Source organism: Rutilus rutilus (assembly GCF_951802725.1).
Source record: "Rutilus rutilus genome assembly, chromosome: 15".
Classification (NCBI taxonomy): Eukaryota; Metazoa; Chordata; class Actinopteri; order Cypriniformes; family Leuciscidae; genus Rutilus; species Rutilus rutilus.
This window is the reverse complement of record NC_140220.1, coordinates 36,556,156-36,575,982: the sequence shown is the minus strand read 5'-3', so window position 1 is coordinate 36,575,982 and position 19,827 is coordinate 36,556,156. Positions and strand designations below refer to the sequence as shown.

General features: G+C 40.8%; 1 protein-coding gene across 25 annotated transcripts in view; it reads left to right on the top strand.

Annotated features, from left to right (window-relative positions):
• Positions 1-19,827, top strand: part of ptprk (protein tyrosine phosphatase receptor type K) — a 182,438-nt gene that overhangs the window by 55,584 nt on the left and 107,027 nt on the right. For all 25 annotated transcript variants that reach the window (XR_014629946.1, XR_014629947.1, XM_084432118.1 and 22 more), the window contains 2 exons: positions 977-1,099; positions 15,587-15,858. Coding sequence is in view for 23 of the 25 variants with exons in the window: in XM_084432118.1 (XP_084288244.1) it covers positions 977-1,099; positions 15,587-15,858 (395 nt within the window). In the remaining 2 variants the exon portion in view is untranslated. The remainder of the gene's footprint in view (positions 1-976; positions 1,100-15,586; positions 15,859-19,827) is intronic.

The window sequence follows — 19,827 nt, the reverse complement described above, 5'->3', positions numbered from 1 at the left end:
AAAAAGATTGACATATGCATCTCAAACGGCTTGAGGGTGAGTAAATCATGGGTTAAATATCATTTTTGGGCGAACTATCCCTTTAAAGACAAGTAAACACAAAAAATTTGCAGTCGCAACAAATAGATATAACTGAACAAAGATACGATTGAAATATATATATTTTTTAGGATTTTCAGCTATTCAATTTTTTTTATAAAATGTAAAATAACATTGCACTTTATAAATAAAATATACATTACATAGTTACAAAAGTTATTCAGTCAAGAACAAGTGAATTTTCTCTGTCTTTTGTTGTTTGATTAGTGTTATTATAGAGACGGCCACAGGAATATTAGTGTTATTATAGAGACGGCCGCAGGAATATTAGTGTTATTATAGAGACGGCCGCAGGAATATTAGTGTTATTATAGAGACGGCCGCAGGAATATTAGTGTTATTATAGAGACGGCCGCAGTAATATTAGTCTTATTATAGAGACGGCCGCAGGAATATTAGTGTTATTATAGAGACGGCCGCAGTAATATTAGTCTTATTATAGAGACGGCCGCAGGAATATTAGGCTGCTGTCACTTTAAGAGTTTCACGGATCCAATATTCTGTTACACGTGTGTGTGCAGCTCTGAAAACAGTTTAAAGTCATATTGAAATGCTCACAAAGGAATCGATAAGAGGAATCAAAATTTTAATTTTATAACAAGTATTCGATTCCCAACCCTAGTTCACATGGTAGATGTATGAGAAAATGTATAAAACATGCTGTATATTTAGGTGGACTTAATATGTCACTTTCTCTGGAGTTTATAATGAAAAAATAGATATATGTGCATTTTCATTAGTGGTCACAGACTTTTAGACCCTGTGTGTGTGTGTGTGTGTGTCCATCTCATCTACATGAAGTCCTCAGCAGTGCTGTACTGATAAAGTTGTGCCTTTGTGTTTGAGATGTTTCATATGTAATGTTTGTCTCTCGTAGGCGGCTGCAGCTTCGATGACGGCCCAGCTCAGTGTGACTACCAGCAGGATCCTTACGACGACTTCGACTGGACACACGTCAGCGCTCAGGAGGTGCCGTACCTGCCCTCTGACCTGCCCCAGGGTGAGTCTCACACACACACACACACACACACACACACAGGCCAGAGTGTCCTCGCTAACCTCATAGCTGGAGAATCTGAGGCAAGAACACAGAGCGAAACACGAGAATGGAAATGCAGGGTTTTATCTGGCCTTGTTTAAACAGAGAGGCAGATTTAGGAATGTTTTAATGGGCTGCTAACATTTGAACAAATTTGCAGCGGCGTCTTATCGTGTCAGGGTAAAAGCCATTACCGAAGTTGAGAGAAAATAGGCAGGTAACAGAACATTAATCTTCCTTCAACTGCTGTTCCCGCTCTCTGAACACTCTTCCGGATGGGATCTGAAAATACTTTCCATTTACATGACAAAACGTGCAAAGTGCCGAAGGCGGAAAAAAGACTTTGGTCAGAGGACTGTCATACGTGACACAATTAAGCCTTTTAAATGCACTCAAAGAAGACGTGAATAAGAGGGGAGAGCGGAGCGTTGCGACCTTCACTTTTCACCTCTCCGACGCTTAATCACTCGTTTTCAGACAGGAGATTCTGCTCGGGGAAATTAAAGCATTTCACTCTCAGCTAAATTCCCTAATTAATAAGATATTAAGTTATTAATCAATGCAGGAGAACAGAGAAGGTCGTCAGCCCTCGCTTTCAGCCAGGTAGGGGTTCACTCGAAGAGGACCTAAAGGAGAACATTACAGCTTTTGTCAGGCTTTTATGATAATAGCTGGTGCATCTCGCTTTAGGCGTCTGGTTGACGAACGCATTTGAGAAAATGAGCAAAATGATAATTTGGTATTTTTTCGTGCATTTTTCGAGGTTTATTTATCACTGTATTTGCTTGTGTGTGTGTGTGTGTGAGTGAGTGTGCAGCTGGCCGCAGTCTGGACTCTCCACCGACATGTCTCATCTAGAGTCGAGAAAGATGGGGCATTTATGTGATTACTTGACTTTGACATCAGGGAATCGACTGAAATGCATTTTCAGCAGAAAGACAGACTGGGAAACCGAGAAGGATAGAAAGGGAAAATACACAGAGAGATGTACAGAAAGAGAGATAAATGTGGACAAAAAGATAAACTAGGAAATCATGGAAAAAGAAAAGACAGAGAGATGGACAGAAAGAGAGAGAAATGTGGACAGAAAGATACACTAGGAAACCATGGAAAAGGAAAAGATAGAGAGATGGATAGAAAGAAAGAGAAATGTGGACAAAAAGATAAACTAGGAAATCATGGAAAAGGAAAAGACAGAGAGATGGACAGAAAGAGAGAGAAATGTGGACAAAAGATAAACTAGGAAATCATGGAAAAGGAAAAGACAGAGAGATGGACAGAAAGAGAGAGAAATGTGGACAAAAGATAAACTAGGAAATCATGGAAAAGGAAAAGACAGAGAGATGGACAGAAAGAGAGAGAAATGTGGACAGAAAAATGGACAGGGAAAGAGAATAGGACAGAAAGGGAAAATACACAGAGAGATGTACAGAAAGAGAGATAAATGTGGACAAAAAGATACACTAGGAAATCATGGAAAAGGAAAAGACAGAGAGATGGACAGAAAGAGAGAGAAATGTGGACAAAAGATAAACTAGGAAATCATGGAAAAGGAAAAGACAGAGAGATGGACAGAAAGAGAGAGAAATGTGGACAGAAAAATGGACAGGGAAAGAGAATAGGACAGAAAGGGAAAATACACAGAGAGATGTACAGAAAGAGAGATAAATGTGGACAAAAAGATACACTAGGAAATCATGGAAAAGGAAAAGATAGAGAGATGTCCAGAAAGAGAGACAAATGTGGACAAAAAGATACACTAGGAAACCATGGAAAAAGAAAAGACAGAGAGAGAAATGTGGACAGAAAAATGGACAGGGAAAGAGAATAGGACAGAAAGGGAAAATATAGAGATGGACAGAAAGAGACAGAAATGTGGACAAGTTGGACAGGTGATCAAGACAAAAATGTAGACAAAAGGATAGACAGGAGAAAGCAAGACGGATGGAAGGGAAAAGATAGAGAGATGGACAGAAAGAGACAGAAATGTGGACAGAAAAGAGGTGGATGGAAAGATGGATAGTTTTATCATTATAGTCCATTCCTGCGATCAGAACATGTTTTATAACGTGACGCAGACGTGTTTTCGTGATGCGTTTCTCCCATAATTCCCGGCTGTAAGTGACGGCTGATGGCTCAGTCCTCGAGGGAGTCGTTTGGACGCTGCAGTGAGTGACTCGCTGAAACAGGACGTGAACACAAACCCGGAGAGGATCCGCCGCTCCTACAGGGAGAGATGTTGAGCTACGCTGGATTAGCACAGACGCAGTAGATGCTAGCTCTGTTTTCCGTATCATTCTGCCTTGAGGGAAGCTCGCACTGATGGTGTTTTCAGCAGAAAGCTTCTGAAAGTTGCTCATTTTCAACCATAGCTGGTACTGAAGGCAACAGCCGACAGAGACTGATAGACGTGAAGTTGCAGTGGAATACAGACGCGGAAGCTCATGTGATCCCACTTTTGATTTGGGAGTTATGGGTTTGGGAAAAGGCCTAAAAATGTACCTTTAAAAAGTGAATGCACCTTTATGGTGGAATAAATGGTGGGCAGTTTCTTAATAATTCCAGAAGACACCTAAGCTTGGTACAGACGACCTTCCTGCTGTCATAACTGGCATAAACGTTGAGTGGAGCTCTTTATGAAACAGCTCAGATGTAAAATTGGGCCGTCTCAGCTGAGGGCACTGGGATCCGCCTCATGGATCGGCCTCGGGATGCTTATGCACAAACACTGATGGTCATGGCACTCGCTACGCACCTGTAAAACCTGATGAAGCCTTGCTCTCTCGCCCACACCTGAGGAGCGTTTGGTGAAGTCTGATGACTTTTTGGGAGCATGTAACGTCTTCAAAGTACACTCACCCGCGGATGAGCACGGACGGACGGGTTCGACACATGCAGCACAACTGCTTTTTTCTCCTCTACCAGACGCCAGAGGGCAGCACTGAGTCCTGTCATTTACAGGACATTCACTCGGAAGGATAGAATAAGAAAAGTAGCGGATCCGCCACTGCATGCAAAGTTTAGATCAAGAACCAAAACGCTGACGACGGAGAAGGATATGCTGCTGTATATCGCTCGGTCCACACTCTTCTTCGACTACTGCACAGAACAGAGCAACTGTGTGTACTGCCACCTAGTGGACTCTTCTGTCTCAACATTCACTTTGTGCATGTGCTGTTGAACGCGCAAGAAACTGAGCTGCACTCGGACGGTGTGTGACGGCCGAAGTAGAGTTTGGGCTTGAAGGATTAGCTCACTTCAGAAATAAAATTTGCTGATAATTTACTCACGCCCACGTCATCCATGATGTTCATGTCTTTCTTTCAATGCAGCTTCAAAGTCTCGACACGATCCCAGCCGAGGAATAAGAGTCTTATCTAGACAAACCATCGGCCATTTCCATCGGCCAAAACACAAATGCTTTTTAACCACGAATGCTCGTCTTGCACTAGCTCTGCGATGCGACACACATTACGTAATCACGTTGAAAGGTCACGTGTGTTCCAGTTCAGAAAGGGAATAAGGTGAAAAACTATTTTTTCTCCTCCAACTTCAAAATTGTCCGACATCGTTGTTTTACCTTTTATTTATTTATTTTTGTAAAGGACGTTTGACTCAGCTTTGCACATTTGTTTTGTGAACACTACGTGATTACGTAATGTGTGTCGCATCGCAGAGCTAGTGCAAGACGGGCATTTGTGGTTGAAAAGTATATAAATATATGAAGAGTTCAGATGCAAAAGCCTCTAAGTGCCATCTGAAATTTTCTTCTAGAATTATCATTTTTATCTTGTATATTTAAGTTCAGTAATTTTACTTAAATGACAACTAATGTGTCATTTTCATTGCCATTAAAGTGAAATTACTGAACTTAAATATACAAGCTTGATAAAAATGATCATTCTAGAAGAAAATTTCAGATGGCACTTAGAGGCTTTTGCATCTGAACTCAGAAAACAATTCATATATTGTTTTTTATAAAATGGGTGATGGTTTCTCTAGATAAGACTCGAATTCCTCGGCTGGGATCATGTCGAAACTTTGAAAAATCCTGGAATGTTATCCTCAAAAACCTTCATTTCTTTTCGACTGAAGAAAGAAAGACATGAACATCTTGGATAATGTGGGTAAATTATGAGGAAATGATCTTTCTGAAGTGAACTAATCCTGTAACTGAAGGTTAGTGCAGTGCACAGAAAGCACTGCACCGCTGGAGTAACCCTGACATGCCGTTATCATCCGCCCTTCCCTGCTTTACTTCACCGGCATCTTCTGCACATCCTACACACTGCCTCAACTCCAGATTTCTAGCAGTTCATTGGAGGCAGTATTTTGGCAAGTTACATGTTACTCATCTACACTGCAGTCAGACGACCGCTTGGAGAAAGTGTGTGACTACACTGGAACTACTTCTAGATTGAAACTAATTTGTATGCAATGAGAAGAAACATCTCTGCTTTTCTGCTGTTGTTAATCTATGTAGACCTGCGACAGACAGACTTTGGCTTCTGCATCTCATCTCAGTGCATTAAAAAAATGGTAACATCTAATTTAAGTCAAAAATATTAACATCACAGAATCAACCTTAATAAATTGATTTCTACCAACACCATTTCAGAAATAGCTCTTTAAAGTTTTTACAGTGTGTTTTTTCAGTCTCAGTTTCAAGTATCATAGTATGAGCGTTGCATTTGTAAGATAGTGGGTAAAAAAAAAATCATATTCATAGACATTCCTACTTAACATACAGTAGCTTTAGCATCGGCTAGTGCAATTTATTAAAAAAATATTACATCAGCACATCACTTTTCACTAAATACTGCACCCTAATTTTTGCAATAAACAGCAGTATTCACCTAAATGCAATTTATAAATGTATAAAATGACATTTTAAGGATGCATGCATGAACTTCTGTGAACACTGTAGAGTGCTGACTGAAATTAACCGTTTAATGTTTGTTGAAATAAATAGTCTGAGCAAATTCAAGGCTACGTGTGATACAGCGGTTCGAAATATTGCTTCTTCTTATTGGGCAGGGTACGTTGTTTAAAAAAATCTTTACATCTCGTAAACGACAAAACCGTCCTGAGAGGCACTGAACGCCTGGTTATGAAGGCCTTGAGTTACTGTGAGCGTTTGAAGAGCGTTGGGAAGGACGAGTGTTTCACCGCGGTGACAGAGCTTTCCGCTCTACATCTCCTGGCCAGTGTTTGCCTGACAAAAGGGACCGTTCCCGTTAATGTGGGTCAGAGCCATGAAGGAGAGGACGGCCTGTACACTGAAGAACGGATGTGCGCTGTGGTTGTTAGTGTTGTGGGAAGGGTGACAGCCATCTTGAGTGTCTTCTGTCAGCCATCTTGTTGAGAGCGTTGTTGTGACGGCATCATTGTGTTTTGATAGCTTCATCAGCCTAGATTAGAGATAATGACTACTATGCAGTTCTTTACAGTTTTATTCTTGGAAATGCTTTACATTTTTATATGGTTTCCCTTGCAAAGAAATGTTGTTTTTTACTGCTGTGAAATCATAATAATTGAATGCAACTATTTCCTCTAATCAGTGTAAGAAGCTTCCAGATGTTTTGTGTCGGTTTGCACATTTTTATTCTAACAGCTGTAACTGTGATATTGTAGGAGCCAAAATGTGTTTATAAGGGTCAAAAATGAGAACAACCAAAATGTGTTTATAAGGGTTATGTGTTGTTCTCGTTTCTGACCCTTATAAACACATTTTGGCTCCTACAGATATGATGGTTAAGCGGTGTTTAATGCCACAAAAAGACTTGTCAGAAATGCATTCAGGGGTTTTATTTTTCTCACATCATACAAGAAAGATTTTTCTCACATGGTGCGAGTGTTTCGTCTCATGAACGTTGCGCGTTTCCTCAGCGAACAGCAGATGCGCTCCGGGTCCAGGCCGGCCCTTCTCTCTCTCTCTCTCTCTCTCTCTCTCCCTCTCTCTCTCTCTCTCTCTCTCTCTGTCTCTCTCTCTCTCTCTCTCTCTCTCTCTCTCTCTCTCTCTCTCTCTCTCTCTCGCTCTCGCTCTCGCTCTCTCTCTCTCGGCAGGGATCTGAATGTGAATGCCCATATTTCTACATCACTGCCAAAAACCCAACAGCCCATTTCAGCTATCCACATTTCATGAGCAATCAAAGAGAGCAGGGGATGGGTGGTGTTTGACAGGTCTGTTTTCTCTCTGAATGTGGACCGATAACAGATCAGCTTATATATTCAGTCGTTCGGTGTAATGTGCAGCTGTGCTAATGAACTAGTGTAATGGAGATTTACGTTAAAGGCTCCTGAAGAATTACACCATGTAGAATCAAAATGAAATGTAATTTTGTAAAACAAGTGTACGTGCGCTGTAAATACATTTTAAAACAATAACACATTTGAAGTTTTTAAGTATGAATAATTTGATGATACACCGCATATCTCCGGAAGCATTAGCAGTGGTTCCCAGCTCTGCTATACTCAGTTTTAATGCTATTTTAAGGTTGGTAAATGAACTATTTTAAGGTTGGTTTTGTTCGCGTACCCCCTCTGTCTCCTCACGTACCCCCAGGGGTACACATTAGATTATATAATAATCAGTTTCTCAAGTGCCACCGACGCAGTTTTGTGTTTGATTAAGTTGTTTGGGTTTTGTCTCACAGTTTGTTTACAGCGATACTCGGAGTTTAAAGGGGTCCTGTTATACTTTTCAACTTTTTCAACTTTAGTTAGTCTGTAATGTTGCTGTTTGTGCATGAAAAAGATCTGTAAGTTTACAGTCCACTCCAAACGGCGATATTTTATTTAACAGAATCCACTTTCCAAGAACTACAACGAACGACTCGTTTGGACTATATCGCGTTTTTTCCTGGACTTTATGAAGTCATAATGTTCCTCATTTAAATAATCTCCGCCCACGGAATACGTGGAAAAGTTCACTACTGCTGTCGAAGAGACGCTGTTTTTCCCACAACTCATTTGTTTGACCTTCCTAAGGCTGAGGAACTTAGAGTGGTTAGAAGTTATTTTAAACACTGTTCCTGAACATTATAATCCCAACGTTTATCTGTGTGCTGCACATTTTACGGAGAACAGCTTCCAGAAACACAATACAGGCGCCGCACAAAAGCTTCTCCTGAAATGGAGCAGTTCCACCTTGTTGGTCAATCTGTTGTTTATGGAAGTTTTATGATGTTGCTAGTGTTCACTGTAGCTTTTGTAAGACTGTTGCCCCCCTTAGGAAAATTGTCCATGGTTTTCTGATCAATTACTTTTTGTATAACTAAAGTTTTCTGATAAATATCATGATTAAGTGGTGTGCAATCGTATCTAAAATGCATAATCAAATTACCAAAACAAAAAAAACACACTCTAAAACGTCCTGTGAAATCCGTTCTGGATGATCTTCTTGTTCGTTAACACTGTCAGGGTCTGAATCGGGCTCGAATTGGTTTCAAATTGCCGCCATCCGTAATACTTACACTAGAGCAGAACTCGCGGTTACGAAGGGGACATTTCCCGAACACATGCTGCCAATCACAACACACTGGGCCAGCTAACCAATCACAGCACATTTCATCATTTGGAAGGAGGGGCTTCATCCAAACCGGAACTAAATGACGCGTTCGGGGACTGGGGAGAGAGAAGCTGTAATAATGTAAAATATGTGAAAAATAATGTGTTTTTGAAAAATCAAGCATGACAGCATATTCTAGTACACCCCAAAAACAAAATCAAGACTTTGTAAAAGGGTATAATAGGACCTCTTCAACAAGACCATGGAGAGGGTGGAAATTGTGCATATAAAGCTAAATGATGGTGAAAAACCATAAAAAAGTGTAGACAAGTGTTTCTTCTCTCTCTTCTCTATGTTCTGGGTGTGTCAGCATGTGTGGGATTCAGGGCTGTTGACTGTGAGGTTTTGGCACACGTCGAGGCTGCATTCTGTAGCAGTGTGTAACAAGAACATGTTTTTTCTGCTTAGTCATGCTCTGATTCCACTGAGGAGTGACTTTAACATCAGACCTCTGAGCACACTGTAATAATGCGCTCCACATTTCACATTCACTAAGAGCAGACGTGACTATTTGCTCTGTGTGCTCACATCGAACTCCTACACCCTCTGGAACGAGACGTGGAGATCTGTTTTACATCAAATCTTCAATAGTTGACATTAATGAATGGTAGTTTCCTTCTCTGTTACTCACTTTCTTGTTTCCCAATATCTTTCTGTCTCTCTTCTTTGCTCATTTCTCAACCTCTTGATTTAAAAGGGTCATATTATATACATATATATTATTATTATATATATTTTTTTGATTATTATTATTATTTGATTATTTGATTCATCCCCGAGGTCTACTAATAATATTTTTTAAGTGTTTTGTGCCAAAAAAGGGGCCATTTGAATTAGCGGGTCATTTTTTGCCGCTGCACCTTTAAGAAGTGCCTCTTAACATGTGAAATGAACAAGAGGTCAAACTGAAATAAGACTCTTCTGTTATTATTTTGTTGTGTTTTTTTGTGAGCTTTGCTGAATTACTTTTTGAAAAAAATATTTTTTTGTCATAGTAAATGTCCTTTTTTTTGCAGTTTCAGACTTTCTTTAAACTGCTGCCCTATTTTACACTGTGTGAAGCTGCTCTGTAAATTGCTGTCTTTTAAAGCTCACAAGCTGATCCATTCTTTAGAGAGCCCATGAAATTGGAATTTTGGGGCTTTTAGTCCATGTCTATTAGCTTTACGATCATCTTTGTGCTAGTGTACTTTCAGCAGATACTGTGTGGCACGCGCATTTAAAATATTTCTTTCTGTGAAAAACAGATCAAAAATATTGATGACATCATCTAGCACTCAGAGGCGTATGCAAATTGTTGTCCAATAAAACCTCCTGCAGTAAAACGGTTTCTTTGCAAATAACTTGCACTACATTTGTGGCAAATTTGCAGTGATGATGTACTGTTACAACACTACTGGCAAACGGTTCTGAGGCATAAACTTTGACAAATATCCTCCATTACTTGCAAAGCTGCGACAACAATGGGCAATAAATCACAGTCGTTGAACCTTTCTCTGAAGTGAAATCTGAATATTCATGTTATTTCAGTTGTGTAAAGAGCGAACATTCAAAGTGAAGTCAAATGCATTTTTCACTCACAAAACATGGCAAACACTCCAAGGCAGCACCACATGTATCCAGTCCCATAATGCAATGTGGAAAAAAGGTTTTATTGCTATATATGTATTGATATGGCCATTATATGGCATTTTTTTAATTATCAGCATAGACCGATAAGTTTCTCTGTTTGGCTGATGTGTCGGAAACTTTTATTTTGATAGTGAGCAGGACTTTTATTTTGAAAGCGCTGAGTCCAAGCTTTGATCGTCCATCTTCATTAGTTTACTCTTTTACAGATTTATTTATCAAGTAAATAAATCATATTCATTTTCGAATGATTTATTTCTTATTTAGTAAATCTTATATAACATAAATATATATTTAATTCCAGCAATTGTTATGCATGTGTTTTTAAATCTTTTAAATTAAATAATGTGATATCATATAGATCGGCTTTATATCAGCCTTCCTGCTCTCTTGGATAAAGCTATCGCTTATCATTGGTCGACTACTACAAAAAAGTATTAAAAGCGTTTTAGTGTGTACTGTTTATATTTATTAAAATATTTAGCTTTGACTGTGTTGCTGCTGCCCATGAAGAGTGTTTCAGATCAGACATTACGAGTTTCCATTTTCATTTGGATGTTCCCTATGTAGACATGCTGTAGGTTAGATTGAGGTTTGAGGTTTCAGCAGAGAGTGGATCTGTGTATAATTAGTGGTGTGGTGGTTTAGTTCTCTGTCCAGCTCTCGGCATACTAACATAAACCACCGCTCTGCACTCGCTAAACCAGCCTCGGTCTGAGCTTTGTGGAGGAGCACTCGTGTTCATGTTTCCTTGTGGCTTTGAGAGCCGGCCAAACCTTCTCGTCTAATATGTCCAGCCTTCTGCCATTGCTCTCGTCGCTTTCTTCTCCGTTTTACACTGAAGTGATTAATGATTAAAACACATTCTCCAAACTCTCCAGCACATGTTCATAAGGAAGCACTTACATAAATCAAAAATCACTCATGGACATGTTTCATTTTCTGCCAGTAACTCTTGGCTGAACAATAGTGCCATCTGGATACGCCGGTTAGTTCATGTGACCAACCTTTGACCTTTGGGAAGAAACAAATGTTTACCCAACGGGCGTTTATGGAGGAAACGGCGGGACACACACACCTCCTGACATGCACACGGCTGTTCTCACCTGCAGTCATTAGTGTCTCGCTGTGAGCGCTCAGAGAATAATTCAGTTATTCCGGCAGCATCCACAAGTGCTCTGTAATCCAGCTGTAAGGGGCAGGTTCACTTACCTGAGATGCCCAGCTGATAGTTTAAACTTCCTGTTTGCACAGGTTGTATTTAGCTTTATTACAAGTCTGTCTGAAATACTTGATGGTGATTGATCAATGGTGTCATTCTGTGGTCTAATGTTTGCATATAATCTCTAATCAGAAGAGTGTGTGGGCGGAGTCTCTCTGCAAGCTCCCTACACTCACAACCAAATCAATCAATAACCACAGCCAATCAGAAGAGTGTGTGGGCGGAGTCTCTCTGCAAGCTCCCTACACTCACAACCAAATCAATCAAAAACCACAGCCAATCAGAAGAGCGTGTGGGCGGAGTCTCTCTGCAAGTGCACTGCACTCACAACCAAATCAATCAAAAACCACAGCCAATCAGAAGAGCGTGTGGGCGGAGTCTCTCTGCAAATGCACTGCACTCTCAACCAAATCAATCAAAAACCACAGCCAATCAGAAGAGCGTGTGGGCGGAGTCTCTCTGCAAATGCACTGCACTCTCAACCAAATCAATCAAAAACCACAGCCAATCAGAAGAGCGTGTGGGCGGAGTCTCTCTGCAAGAGCACTGCACTCACAACCAAATCAATCAAAAACCACAGCCAATCAGAAGAGTTTGTGGGTGGAGTCTCTCTGCAAATGCACTGCACTCTCAACCAAATCAATCAAAAACCACAGCCAATCAGAAAGAGCATGTGGGTGGAGTCTCTCTGCAAACGCACTGCACTCACAACCAAATCAATCAAAAACCACAGCCAATCAGAAGACTTTGTTGGCGGAGTCTCTTTGCAAATGCACTGCACTCACAACCAAATCAATCAAAAACCACAGCCAATCAGAAGACTTTGTTGGCGGAGTCTCTTTGCAAATGCACTGCACTCACAAACAAATCAATCAAAAACCACAGCCAATCAGAAGAGTGTGTGGGCGGAGTCTCTCTGCAAATGCACTGCACTCTCAACCAAATCAATCAAAAACCACAGCCAATCAGAAGAGTTTGTGGGCGGAGTCTCTCTGCAAATGCACTGCACTCTCAACCAAATCAATCAAAAACCACAGCCAATCAGAAAGAGCGTGTGGGTGGAGTCTCTCTGCAAACGCACTGCACACACAACCAAATCAATCAAAAACCACAGCCAATCAGAAGAGTTTGTGGGCGGAGTCTCTTTGCAAATGCACTGCACTCACAACCAAATCAATCAAAAACCACAGCCAATCAGAAGAGTTTGTGGGCGGAGTCTCTTTGCAAATGCACTGCACTCACAACCAAATCAATCAAAAACCACAGCCAATCAGAAGAGTGTGTGGGCGGAGTCTCTCTGCAAGCTCCGTGCTCTCACAACCAAATCAATCAAAAAACCACAGCCACTCATAAGAGCGTGTGGGCGGAGTCTCTCTGCAAGCTCCCTACACTTACAACCAAATCAATCAAAAATCACCAATCTTTGTCATAGAATACACTTGTTTGTTCATAGTTTGAACATTTTTTCAAAATCTGAGGTGAATTATGCATTATCGCTTTCAGTATGGCTGTACATGATATTCATACTGCATATTTTGACAAATGCTTGCAGGAAATATACCAAATATGTTTCAAATATGAAGTGCTGCTATGGACACAGAGAGACAGGTAGTTGTTTTTCTGCTAAATATTTCTGTATTCTTTTTTCAATATTTTGACAGTGATGAAAGTGTGAAGGAAATATGTGAATGAGTAATTGCAGGCCTTAGTCCAACCAGTCAGGACTTTCGTTTTGTATTGGAGATTTTCAGAATCCTGTGTGAAGCATGTCGGTCTTGCGGTGAGATTTGGAGCGGTGAATCAGGAGACAGATATAATTGGTAGGGTTTCCAGCAGCTCTTGGCCAATTTGCATTTGATTCTCCATCTCTCCTGGTGGTCTGATCCACACTCTATACTCATAAAAGCAAGAGGCTTTCTTTCACCCAGAACTCACCTGTAGAGAGAGAAAGAGAAACACAGAGGAGAACAGCTCCTGTAGATCTCATGGATATGTCTCATCTGCAAATAAAGCCCAAATGAAAGCTCTGCCTGGCAACTTCTGCACCATTACATCTGTCTCCTGCATAAACAGGCTATCTCTGTGTCTAAATGATCACATTTGCTATTTCAATGGAAATAAAAGACGAGCAGCAGTGTTTCAAAACACTTACACTACACTGATGTTCTCAGCTGCGGAAATGATATTCTTCTGCTTCATTCTGAGAATATATTGTCAAAGACAACACGAATCTTCATTCACAACTCATTTAATGTCTACAATGTGATGTGACATGATACATGATGATGAAATACACCAGCGTTCAAATAATATTTACCTTTTTTAAAATAGCTGTTTTCTATGTGAATAGTAAACTGTAATTTATTCCTGTGATCAAAGCTGAATGTTCAGCATCATTACAACAGTCCTTCAGTGTCACATGATCATTATAATATGCTGATTTGCAGCTCAAGAAAATATTTCTGATTATTATCAATGATGAAAACAGTTGTGCTGCTTCATATTTCTGTGGAAACCGGGACACATTTTATTTTTAAGGATTCTTTGATGGATAGAAAGTTCAAAAGAACACCATTTATTTGAAATAAAATCTTTTGTAACATTATACATGTCTTTACTCTCACTTTTGATCAATTTAATGCATCAAAATGTTACATTCTTAAAACAAAATATCTTACTGAGCCCAAACTTTTGAACAGTAACGAACATGAACAGTCCCATTGGATGCAATGATTTTTTGTTATAATGTTTATATGAATCATTTTGTTTGATAAAGACCCAGTATGTGGTGACAGGTGTGTGTTATCATCAGTGATGGTCTTGAATGCAGCTGAGAGTCTGGACTCTATGTTATATCTAAGAGTATTTTTCCATAACCCACATGACTAATGGTTACATAAAAATAGTCAAAAGTAATTTCAGAGACAGAGAAAATGATTACACTAGAAAGATTCTGAATCTGGAATAACATGCATCTGACGAGCTGCACACAACATGGCCAGGGGTATTTATTTAGCAGCAGATAGGATGAGTTTCATCTAGGCTTTATGTCTAGCAACTGACAGAAGATGAGGATCAAAGACGAGAGAGAAAGAGAAGAGAGAGAGAGAGAGAGCTGGTCATCTCTGGTTCTGGCCGTGGAGAGACAGATGAACAGATGTATGTTCATTTGGACAAATGGTGGTGAAGTCTGTGCTCTCGCCGCCTGATGTCCATCCTCTGGGCGTTTGGGATCTGAAATCTTTTCCTCTCAGTGCAATCACATGCTTAAAGAACTGGAACCAGATCCTATATGGCCCTGTCCGACTTGGCTGATAGCTGGAAACCATTTCTCCGGTGGAGCGATTATGAAAGCGTTCTGTAATAAGCACACGGCGAACTGCCAAGTGTACGAGTCTTTGATTCTGAAGTTCAGAAATATTGTGTCCCCATGCCTGAGTTTATATCTAGCTAGAATCCCACGCGAGCTCTCAAACAATTTGTCGTCTTTGCTTGCTTTTTAGCAGATGACACTCACTCAACGTTTTTTTATTTTCCTTGGTGTGGCTTTGTGGCATTTGCTTTACTCTGTATTTTTGATTGATTACAACACAAAATCTGGTTCAAAACCTAAACGGGTAGGGCTGGGGATCTGGATTAGTCCTTAAGTTCAGTTCATTTAGGAATATCTCCGCCGTAATGTCATGCAACAATCTGGTGATTTTCAGAATCAATACTGAATAATTGATTCTTTGATCCCAGAATGCATTACGACAAGTTTACTGAAAAAAAGAAATGTCAACTGTACATGTTTTATGCAGTATTGAAAATATATATAAATATAAATAGCTCAATCGAATGATAAATGGATCAATATTTGGTGTGTGCTTGTTGTTCACATTCTAATCAGAGCGTTGCGTTAAACACAAATCAGGCACTAATGAGGTTTCATTTCAGTGAGGACGCTGCCTATGTAAGAAGTCGACAGCAAAACAGACGTTCACGCTTTTGAGTTCTTCACACGTGTTTCCTCTCTCCGTTCTCCCAGGCTCATACATGATGGTGGACACCTCTCAGCACGATTATGGAGAAAAGGCTCGCCTGCAGCTGCCCGTGATGAAGGAAAACGACACTCACTGCATAGACTTCAACTATCTGCTCTTCTGTCCGGACGGCTCCAGCTCCGGGACGCTCAACATCCTGGTGAAGGTCAACAAGGGGCCGCTGGCAAACCCCATCTGGAACGTCACGTCCTGCACGGGCCGAGACTGGATGAAGGCGGAGCTCGCCGTCAGCACCTTCTGGCCCAATGAGTATCAGGTATGCAAATCACCCAGCCAATCAAAAGATGCGGCTTGCTTTCTGTAGACGAGATACGTTTATCTGTTGAGGTCATAGAGACGCAAAGATGCTAAAGCCCCGAGATACTCATGGTGAAGTTCTTTATCGTTCGTCGCTCATGGGTAAAATGAAGTTTGAAATAAATTTGCAGTGATATACTGTTAGCGGACATCCTGACGCCGTCCACGCTGCTGAGAGTGAATATTAGATGAATATGTAAATATGTGCTGCACTTGACTAAATAAACACACGATATAAATGCCAGCGGTGAGAAAACAGCCGTTCAGAAAGCATCTGATCAGTTTTCACACCAGCTCTGTGATTCAGCACTCCAGCCACGTCACGTTTATGTATACAGCACTTTATACTATAGATTGCTGCTACAGTTGTACTGTATTAAACATGAAAAACAGTGTCAGTGTCGCTTTCAGTTAGAATTACAGCTTCAGTTTCTACTATAAAGCGGTTCTCCAGTGTGTTCATGTTTTTACTCGCGTGAACCGGAGAAGATTTACTCCTCAAAGAGGGCGGAGCCTCAGAGCCACGCCCACCTTTCCCAGAAAGTTCGCTTTGACAAGCTGTTTCGAACTCCTGAAGCGAAGATTTAGTTGAAATGACATCACACCAGTTCATCTTTGATTTCGCTTGAAGTGTATTGGGTCTTGAAAGCAAACTGAAGCAATTTTCTAAAGACTTTTACCTCAAACTCTGAGCTTGAAATTCAAAGAGGTGTTTTCTTGTGTTGTCGCACACTAACTCCTGGTGACACATTCCTGGCGTCAAGCCCTCTAAACCAAAGAATGAGGAACGGCATCACAATGGATGTTTTGCTTGTAGGCAGAGCTGGTTTAGTTTAAGTGTGACCGGAGCTGATTTATGACAATCTAGCGGTTCTGCTGAGCTTTTCAGTCGTATTCATGACAGTTATGGCTCTTATTAATGTGTCCTTGCATGTGAAAAGTCACAAGGAAAGTTTCCTGCTGGTGAAACGTCTCTTTGGGTCAGTGGATCTTCTTCACGGGACTTTTGTTTTTCAATGCAATCGCTTTTTATTGTCCCAGTAGATTAATATTTATGACTGCTTTAATGATCAGTCTCTTCTCTTCTCTTCTCTTCTCTTCTCTTCTCTTCTCTTCTCTTCTCTTCTCTTCTCTTCTCTTCTCTTCTCTTCTCTTCTCTTCTCTTCTCTTCTCTTCTCTTCTCTTCTCTTCTCTTCTCTTCTCTTCTCTGTTGAATGTGGGTGTGTACGTGTCAGTGTTTGCCTTGTGTGTGATCTGACGGGTTGTTCTGCTTCAGTGTGTGTGTGTGTGTGTGTGAGACGGTGAATACTGAAAGCCTCCGTCTGTGTTCAGACTAATTGGGAGTCCTGACTGATCTCGCCTCTCTCTCTCTCTCTCTCTGCTGTCTCTCTTTCAGTGTGAAAGACAGAATTTTAAACACTGTGACGATACAGTTTCTTTATGCATTTAGGGCATCTTTATAGTGTCCGTCTGTTTGCTTCAGCTTCATCAGCCCTACATGTACACACACCTGGAGGGCCTCTGCTGGCCGTCTACACGCCTTACACGTCTCGCTCGGAGGAGCTGTGAGGAGACGCTGTTGCGATTAATATTGCATGATATTTCCGAGACGAGCTAATGGATCAGGAGGGCTTGTTTCTTCATGTCTGCGTGAGATTTCTCACAGTATAGAGTATATTCCACCTGCTGCCCCCCTAAAGCCCCGGAGACGTGTCCCTCCTAATGAGTCCAGGCATGTTACGTCCCTTCATCACACTCTCTCGCTCGCAGTCCATCTCTAAACCCTGGTGTGGGCTTGTTGTTTCTTGTCCCCTTTAATTAGGCACTGATGAGTCAGATCTGTTGCTGGAGTCCAGTTTATTTTAGCTGAAGACCTGATTCACTTTGGTTTTGTTTTCTCTGTGTGTGACTCCTGAGGGAGTCTTCATCCCCTGCGAGAGCGCTACACTTCCCCGATCAGATCGTTAGTCACCACGTCAAACGGACTGGCTTAATGAGCTGGACACCTGCCCTCGGTTACTTTCAATTATTCAATGTCAGATCGTCTGAAATCACGCCAAAGCTCAGAACTGAAGCGTTTGAGGAAGTCGCTCACGTTCGCCATCATTAACGTTGTCAAAGGGAATGAGTTAAACGTGTTGCTGGTGTTCCTTTGGTCATCCTTCAGTTCCCATGAATGATTGAATATCCAGTCACAGTCGCTAAACTTGAGAGAAGAAGTTGTTTTTCAGTTTTTTCTTCTAAGGCAAATAATGTTCATGTTCCTTTGTGGTTTCTCTGGCTTATGATGTGTTCTTCAATAATGTTCTTTGAGGACGCAAAACAGAAATGTGTGTCATCAGCAGGCTTGTGTGTGTGTGTGTGTGTAATCGCTTGGCTAATTAACTAATTAATTACCCACTCACTTGACAAAAAATATAGAATCTGAACTTTACACTTGATCTGACTCCTAACTATAGCTTTATAATTCACTGGCATACCAGAAATGTTCCGTTAGTTAAGAAAATAAATAAAGACATTTCTCAAAGTCCCCCTGTGGTGAAAATCCAGCTTTTAGTGTTGTTTATGTGTCTATGTGGTGTTTTTAATGTGCTTTAAGACAAAGCATGTGTAAATTCATAAGTCGACACCATTGCTGAGTATTTCCTCCTTAAAACTGCAGTGAACCAAAGACAGTCTCAAAAACACGCTTTGAAATCGCTGGTGTTTCTGACGTCACAAACTACCTTGTAACCAATCAGATCAACGTGTGATCGTCAACCAGTGGATCTCTGAGCTGAGTGAGTGAGTGGAGGCGGGGCTCATTTGCATATTCATAGAACCGCGTATACTAAATGAGGCAAGGGTGTCGAGTTACATTCAAGATATTTTAAGGCATGAAAAAAAAGATTTTAAGGAAAAAACGTTTAAATATGTAATTTTGGTGATCAAAGATGAGTTTTAAGGGATACAATTATTGACTACAGAGGGACTTTAAGATTATTCCTAAGAAATGCAATTCTTGAAACATTTTCTTAAAGGTATAGCGGAGGATTTTCACGAATTTTAGAAAAGAACCGCCCTCTCCACTTTTTGAACAAATTGCACATGCGCAACACTCTACCTGCTCCCCAGAGGGAACGTCTCTCAAACGTGTGCACGAGAGAGCCTAGTTGTCCTCGTGCACGCTCTGTTTACAAGTTGCTGTTGGCATGGCTCATACAAGCCTACTTTCCTTTACCTGTCGAGTAGAAACTTCGCGACTGAGGCATCAGTGGGAAGCCCAACTTGTGCTTTAAGCGCACGCCAGCGTGTGAAATATTCTCCCAAAAACACTCTAACTCAAAAAAATTAATGCAAGACAAAATGTCAAATGCCCTTCCGTGTTTTATTTACTTATTATACTGATCGATTGAGTGAGGACTCAAGACATGATCTGCAATGGAGAAGTAGCTTGTTGCATTTGTGTAATAAATACTGTGTGAACACATTGGAATTATCAAAAATGAACACACAAGGTTTTAGAATATTTCAGCGTGATACCTTTTACCATTTGGTCATAATTACTTTAGACAAATTGAGATGTTTACCATGTCTGCGCAGTGCGTGACTTGTGCCAGGGCTAGCATCGCTAATCATAGCTTACATTAACTTTTACTAGCAGTGATTTTAAATGGATTTCTCCAAATAGCATGCCAAACTTTACCTGTCGAGTAGAAACTTCGCGACTGAGGCATCAGTGGGAAGCCCAACCTGTGCTTTTAGCGCACGCCAGCGTGTGAAATATTCTCCCAAAAACACTCTGGTCTTGTTTCTTTCTTCAGAGGCCTTTCTCTTCTTGTCATACAATTCGTAGACACTCTTTCTCTTGCGACCCTCAGACATTTAGAAAAAACCCGGTGAGAACGGGCGAGCTTCAATGAATGGCTGAAACCGCAGCTCACCACAC